The sequence below is a fragment of the Chiloscyllium punctatum genome, chromosome 26 (assembly GCF_047496795.1).
Source record: "Chiloscyllium punctatum isolate Juve2018m chromosome 26, sChiPun1.3, whole genome shotgun sequence".
Lineage (NCBI taxonomy): Eukaryota > Metazoa > Chordata > Chondrichthyes > Orectolobiformes > Hemiscylliidae > Chiloscyllium > Chiloscyllium punctatum.
The window spans coordinates 6,537,757-6,545,725 of NC_092764.1; the positions used below are offsets into that span (position 1 = coordinate 6,537,757).

At 42.9% G+C, this 7,969-nt stretch overlaps 1 protein-coding gene across 1 annotated transcript in view; it reads left to right on the plus strand.

Annotated features, from left to right (window-relative positions):
- Positions 1 to 4,187, plus strand: part of dync1li2 (dynein, cytoplasmic 1, light intermediate chain 2) — an 83,435-nt gene extending 79,248 nt beyond the window's left edge. Inside the window, exon 13 of the mRNA XM_072595820.1 lies at positions 1,414 to 4,187. Coding sequence (XP_072451921.1) covers positions 1,414 to 1,523 — 110 coding nt within the window. The 3' untranslated portion in view covers positions 1,524 to 4,187. The remainder of the gene's footprint in view (positions 1 to 1,413) is intronic.
- Positions 4,188 to 7,969: the final 3,782 nt, after the last annotated feature.

The following is a 7,969-nucleotide window of genomic DNA, read 5'->3' on the forward strand; positions in this document are numbered from 1 at the left end:
TGGATTATTGGGATGGAGTCCAGCTGCTGGGATATCACATGGTTTAGGGGATGTGTTGTTTCCAAAATTGTTTTTTGTTGTTGATGGGGAAAGTCAGATTAATTCCGTTGTCAAGGACTGTGTGCTCAGGAATTCCCAAAATCTTTGTGTCAGTCAGGCCATGACCAGCCAGTCAGTTCCCTTTGGAGTTGGTTGGAATTTCCTGAAATTCTTTGGAGCAGAGAAACTGGAGCTTCGGGCTGTTTGAAAAGTAACCAGATGCACTTACTAAAAGAATTCACTACAAGCTGGCCAAGAGGCGTTGTCCTGACACTTTATACTTGTACCTTCCAAATAATTTCACAGATTTTTGAAACCTCTGCCCCATCCTGGGGCTAGATAAGCAAAGAAAATAAGTCATGCTTTTATTTGTTAACCTTTCACAGCCTCTGTTATAGATTAGACTCTTAGCAGAACCCAGCAAGCAGACCTGTATTCTGCAGGTCTGGCTGGTGTGCTGTTGCAGCACATGGTCTCTTTCAAGTGAGGGTCATGAGTTCAACTGTGCAATCCAGAGATTATGCAAAAAAAAATCAAGGCTAGCACTCAAGTATATTAGAGTGATTTCCACACTGTAAATGGTGTCACCTTTTGGATGAGAGATTGAAACCTGGGTCTTGTATTTGCCTCTCTCGTTGTACTGTTTTGCAGTCCTGAAAGATTTCCCTGGAATCTTGGTTAAATATCAATCCTTCAACTAGCTTCATTTGGAGGAATTTAAAAATCTGTGATAGCTTGCGATGTGTAAATTGGCTTTTGCATTTTTTGACATTTCAACAGTACCTTGTTGCCTATAAAACACTTCTGGAACATTGATACAGCACCTTTTACAATTTCAATGCAGTTCTTTTTGATCTTTGCATGAACTTCAAGCCAGTTTGAGTCCATCTCCATATTTCTGCAGTTGAGTCTCTGTATATGTGTCATTCAGTGGATCATAATTGCACAAGGTGTTGATGCTGATTGGGTGCTACTAACAAAATCAAAATATAAGATAAGCTCCATTCTTGCCCTGTCTCTTCATTTTCTTCCTAGTGCACATTCTCTTCCCTATTCACCACGTCCTCTGTGGTTCTCTCAATTTCCTGGTAATATCTGGAATATAATGTAGGAAAAGGTGGTGAATCGAGAATCCACAGTGACTTCCAAAAGGAAATTGTAAAGGACTAAGAAAAAATTACAGGAGAAAGAGCAGGGGAATGGAATTAATTGAATAGCGCCAGTATAATAGGCTGCCTTATTCTATACTGTAGACTAGGAGAAAGAACTGGAAAAAGAGCTTGGTGGCAGAGTTTACAAGCTTGCAGAGTTAGCCTGTTTTAACACAATATTTTGTGATTTTTAAATGGTCTTTTTCTCATTTTTAATTTCCAGGACAAAAGCCGGTTTTAACAGATGTTCAAGCAGAGCTGGACAGGATGTCTCGAAAACCAGATTCTGTGGTCGCAACAAACAACTCTTCTGCAACAGAGAATGAAGCCTAAAAGCTGCAAGAGACACTGTATAATATAATATTTAAAAATAAAAGACCAAATTAGGCAATTGTATCATTCAAGAGAGGGCCAGCAGATGTCTAATGTGGCAGCCGCTATCAGTTTTAGTTTGGGGGTGGGGGGGGAACATGAGGCATTAACTAAACTTTTAAAATGACTTGTGGCAGGATAGGTGTGTGCATTCCAGAAATGTAAATAGCCTCTGTCTGACAACTCCTTAAATCGAAAAATAATCGTTTTATCAGAAAGGTTAAGAGTGACTAAAATCTTGAGTAGACTGGCAAGGCAGTGTTTGTTACTGGGTTTTAAGAGTGGCTGGAAGGAGGTGAGGGGAGGAGGCAGGTGGTGATCAGTCATTAGACTGGCTTGCTTAGCTTACAATTCTTGGGCAGTGGGATGTGACAAGATTTTGGAATCAGCGACTGAGATTGGTAGTAAATTCTGTACTCTTATTTCCCTTTTGCTCTTGACTGCTTGTAAGTGAGATGGGGAGCAGGGTCAGTGAGGCACACCAAGCAGTGCCAGTCAGTTTGTGACTGGCAGGTATTGGATTGAAGGAGCAAGCTGGTGCTTGGTGAGACTACTAACAGTGGCCGGTCGCAGGAGGAGAGGTAGTTTCATGCAAGAGGAGTTAGCATGAAGGAGATGGAATATTTAGACTCATTGGATGTACTGTTAATAATTGGAAGTTAGAAGTGTGAAACTGTTTTTATTAAGGAACTATCCAAATTAATCAGGATTTGAGGGTGAGCAGGGAAATGACTCTTAAAATAATGAAATTATCGAAGATGATAGAGATTGTATCTTTGAATTTAAAAGGCTTTTAGGATGTTTAGAGGGCATTTTGAATCATTAGTTATTGAGGACATAGGGTGGAGAGAGAAACCTGCTGGAAACAAGTGCCTGACACATCACCATGCAGGTGTCATAGTAAGCGCCCAGCTCAAACATGCACTATAGCATAAGCGGTCAGTCGCTTCATGGTGTTTTATTTTTATTAAAACTTAATTTAAAAGTTGTTTTATCCAGTAATGGAAAGGTTTTGTTTAGTTATTTTTTTTCTGATAGCTCCTGCCTTCCTTGACTTGTGGTGAGTTAGGCCATGTTAAATGAAAAGGAACATTTTCCCCCCCCTCATCCCCATCACATCCCTCCCACCATAAGATGAATGAGAAAAACATCATTCCGTTGTTTAGCTGCAGTTAATGAAATGGCACATTATTTCTGAGTGTAAACACTACTCAATGTAAAGTACCTTATTGCATTCTCCAGGGGATAACCACAAAATGGAATTGTGCAGACCTCTACTTCCTGTTGTACAAACTGTCCTAACTTGTGCTGAAATGGGAGGTTTGGCTAGTCAGCATTTTCCCTATAACATTGCATATATATTATTAAAGCAGTAATATATTTACCATTGAAAGCTGGGCATCATTAGCTTGAGTATTTTCCAATAGCAAAACTGTTTGTATAATTTTTTTATTTGTTTCTTTTGTTTTTTTGAGGCTCTTATCTGTATCATGTACTTATGGAGGGTGACCAGGGACAACACTATTGTTCCTGGCTTCCTTTCACCGAGGAGAGCAAGGGGGATGTTTCCAGGTTTGGCTGGACAATTTACCTGACATTCAAAGTTGATGTAACTTTGGAGGAACTGCACAATTGGTCCACTTTTATTTTCAATATTTTTATGATTTAACTGCTGGAACCAAACAAGCAAACTTTAAATGGCTTTGAAGAAAACAGAACAAAATTGTTAATCCATATAACTGTTGTATAGAGGATGCTGAATGATTGATTGTTACACTAACCTTAAGAAACCAATTTAATGCTGAGTGGATTTTTTTTCTGTTTGTCTCTTTCTGATCCATTCCCCTCCTCACATCCTTATCTGTTTGTACCTCTTCCATTCTGCGTGTTTTCTGCCTTCCTGAACACCCATGTTCCCTTCTTTATTTCTACCACTTGCATTTTTGTCTCTTTCAACTCTAGCTTTTTCAGTCTGGACATCTCTTTCCAGTCTTCCACTTTGATTTCTCTCCTCCATATTCATCCTTTCCTGTTTCATTACTTTTTGCATTTCTCCATCTTATCCCTTTTTTTTAGTTTGTTTTCTTTGTATTTCATTCCCACCTCCCTCTTTCAATCTGTGCCTCTCTCCTTTTCATTTCTCTCTCTCCCTCTCTGTTTATCAGAGTTACAATACCATTAAAAGATGTTGTAATCTAAAGATCTGGTTTGATCATGTTTATTTTCAGTAAACTGAAATATTTATGCTGCTTAACTTAAAGTTTGCACTTGAAATATTTTGCAGGAAGGAAACAAATTGGCATTTTAGAATCAAGTTTTAAATGAAAAATTATTTAACAAAATGAGTGCTAATTTTCACCTTTTGATGAAAGTGGATATTTAATGGAGGGAGAGAGATTGGGGAGATATATATATATGTATAAAGTTCTCTGTTAACCCTATTAGGTTAAACATTTTTTGTACTGTGTTGGACTGAAATTGTAACATTTGAGAGGAGCGTTCTCATTTAGTTCATTGTATGGCTTTAACCTGATACCGTCATGTGGAATCTTGCTTTCTCTCTAGTGCTGATAAAGACAAAAATGTGTGTCTTCACGTACCGGCTTCAATAAATGTGAATCCAGACTTGCCGTCTGTTCTTGCTTATTGATCTGTAGATTTCTTGAAAATACTTTGAAGGCACTTTTTTTTTCCCTGCCTACACGGAGTGCCAGGATATGGTGTCCAGAGCCTGAACTCTGCTGGATTGGATGTTCGTGGGCCTTGATCTGGCACTTCGTCATTTGTTGCATGAGTACTGACTTTAACTTGCTGTTGTAGATCAGACAAGCTCGTGCTCACTGTTCTGGTCCATGCAGGATGAACAGGAATTTGGATTTGATGTTGGTGTTTCTATTTCAGAGATTAATAATTGCTGATGGTATCATTGGGAGCCAATTAGTGCCAGGAGCAGGTTAAGCTTCTTTGTCTGGTATACCCCTGTCCTTCACTATTCACTGGTTTATGATACTGCTTCTCCTGATACTGTATAGCCATTGCTCCAAACACCAGTACCCCAGTGACTCAGCAAGTGTATGCATTGGGAGCACAGTGATTTGCAATTTATATAAAGCACATTTAGTATCCTCAGCATTCTGACATGATCGTTCAGAAACCAGCTCAAATGTCAAGCGAGAAGGGTACCAAGGCTCCTGGGATGGTGAAGGGGAGAGATTCTGATAGAAACAGAAAAGTTTAGTGTATGACATGTCAAGTCAATTCTTCAAATAAGGTGCATGTCAATAGGTTGAGATGGAAGGCTATGAAGAAAATAAGACTGGCAAAAAGTAGAATGATGGTCAATCCTAAAGGGTACTCAGAAATCATCTATTAGCATATAAGTGGTTAAAAATCACAACACCAGGTTATAGTCCAGCAAGTTGAATTGAAGCTTCCAATTAAACCTGTTTGACTATAACCTGGTGTTGTGTGATTTTTAACTTTGTACATCCCAGTCCAACACCGGCATCTCCAAATCAAGTGGTCAGTGAGTAGGTGGTGGGCTGGATTGTAATCGAGAGAAAGGGGTTGATATATGGTTAGAAATCCAGGGTAAAACTAGAATATACTTATATTGGTGTTCACTGCAGAAGGGGAAAATGGACACCATTAACAGAAGTGGAGGTAGTGTTATGAGAGTATTGATAGGGAGGAGGTACTGGAAAGGTTGACTTGGCTTACTTTGGTAAGTGGCTTTGATCGTCCAAACTTCACCAAATATGGTGAAGGGGCCAGAGGATTGAAAAGTAGCAGGTCTTGGCAGTTACAGGGTGGTTGGTTTAGTATTCCATATTTGCAAATTTTACTCGTCACTGATCAAGGACAAAAATCAACCAACTTTTTGTGATGTTTGTGTCAATTCAGGAGATTCTGCAGAGATTTGTAAATTGCAGATTGTGCTCTATTTAAAGTAACCCAACGTGAATGAAGGGAACGTGGTGGTGGTTATCCATATCAATTAAGAAAATTGGATGAGGTTCCACTTAAAGGTTGGTTCACAAAATTGAAGCTTATGTCATAGGAAGGTCAGTGCCCAACTGGATTAAAATATTGACTCTGGGATGGAGAGTAGCAAGTCCTGGTAGATGGTTGCTTTTAGATTGGATAATAGTGTTTCTCATGGGTTATCCTCATCTGTATGTGAGGAGGACACCACTTTGACTGCGACAACACATCTATCCTAGGACAAATAGGAGAAAGTGAGGACTGCAGATGTTGGAGACCAGAGTTGAAAAGTGTGCTGGAAAAGTGCATCTGGCCAGGCAGCATCCGCGGAGCTGGAGAATTGACGTTTCAGGCATAAGCCCTGAAGCCTGAAGAAGGGCTTATGCCTGGAACTTCGATTCTCCTGCTCCTCGGATGCTGCCTGGCCTGCTGCGCTTTTCCAGCGCCACCCTTTTCAACACTATCCTAGAACAAGCCAAACTGAGACATGCATGAATTCCTAGAAGCATAGCATTCCAACTGGAACACACTTTAAACACATTGACTTGGATCCCATTTACCACACCTTGAGAAAAAGATCAGGAAATGACATCACCACAAAATATGACATAATGATATCACCACTCCAAGGAAACCTAAACAAAACGTGGGCCATGCCACCAGTGCTTCAGCTGGAGGCTCACTGGTGATATTACCTAGTGTGGTAATGAAATGTATGAAAACAAACCTTCCAGCTCAGTGAGCAAACCTTCATCCAGAACTTCAACCTGAGCTACAAATCTTCTCCAAACCCATTAACCTTGATACTATCCAGGACAAAGCAGCCCACTTGATTGGTACCATATCCACCAGCATCTACTCCCTGCACTACTGATGCTAAGATCTCCCACCCACAGCTTCCAACCTCATAGTCCGGGAACCCCGCACTGCCCGGTTCTACCTCCTTCCCAAGATCCACAAGCCTGACCACCCTGGCCGACCCATTGTCTCAGCATGCTCCTGCCCCACTGAACTCCTTTCTACCTACCTCAACACTGTCCTATCCCCCCTAGTCCAGGAACTCCCCACATACGTTCGAGACACCACCCACGCCCTCCACCTCCTCCAAGACTTCCGTTTCCCTGGCCCCCAACGCCTTATCTTCACCATGGATATCCAATCCCTCTACACTTCCATTCGCCATGAGCAGGGCCTCCAAGCCCTCCGTTTTTTCCTCTCCAGACTTCCCCAACAGTACCCTTCCACTGACACTCTCATTCGTTTGGCCGAACTGGTCCTCACCCTTAACAATTTCTCCTTTGAATCCTCCCACTTCCTCCAGACCAAAGGCGTAGCCATGGGCACACGTATGGGCCCCAGCTATGCCTGTCTCTTTGTTGGCTACGTAGAGCAGTTGATCTTCCGTAATTACACCGGCACTACTCCCCACCTCTTCCTCTGCTACATAGATGACTGCATTGGCGCCACCTCATGCTCCCGCGAGGAGGTTGAGCAATTCATCAACTTCACCAACACATTCCACCCTGACCTTAAATTTACCTGGACTATCTCTGACACCTCGCTCCCCTTCCTGGACCTCTCCATCTCCATTAGTGACGACCGACTTGACACTGACATTTTTTACAAACCCACCGACTCCCATAGCTACCTGGATTACACTTCTTCCCACCCTATGTCTTGCAAAAATGCCATCCCGTATTCCCAATTTCTCCGCCTCCGCCGTATCTGCTCCCAGGAGGACCTGTTCCACCATAGAACACACCAGATGGCCTCCTTCTTTAGAGACCGCAATTTCCCTTCCCACGTGGTTAAATATGCCCTCCAACGCATCTCGTCCACATCCCGCACCTCCGCCCTCAGACCCCACCCCTCCAACCGTAACAAGGACAGAACACCCCTGGTGCTCACCTTCCACCCTACCAACCTTCGCATCAACCAAATCATCTGCCGACATTTCCGCCACCTCCAAAAAGACCCCACTACCAGGGATATATTTCCCTCCCCACCCCTTTCCGCCTTCCGCAAAGACCGTTCCCTCCGTGACTACCTGGTCAGGTCCACACCGCCCCACGACCCACCCTCCCATTCTGGCACTTTCCCCTGCCACCGCAGGAACTGTAAAACCTGTGCCCACACCTCCTCCCTCACCTCTATCCAAGGCCCTAAAGGAGCCTTCCACATCCATCAAAGTTTCGCCTGCACATCCACTAATATCATTTATTGTATCTGTTGCTCCCGATGTGGTCTCCTCTACATTGGGGAGACTGGGCGCCTCCTAGCAGAGCGCTTTCGGGAACATCTCCGAGACACCCGCACCAATCAACCAAACCGCCCCGTGGCCCAACATTTCAACTCCCCCTCCCACTCTGCCGTGGACATGGAGGTCCTGGGCCTCCTTCAGTGCCGCTCCCTCACCACCAGAC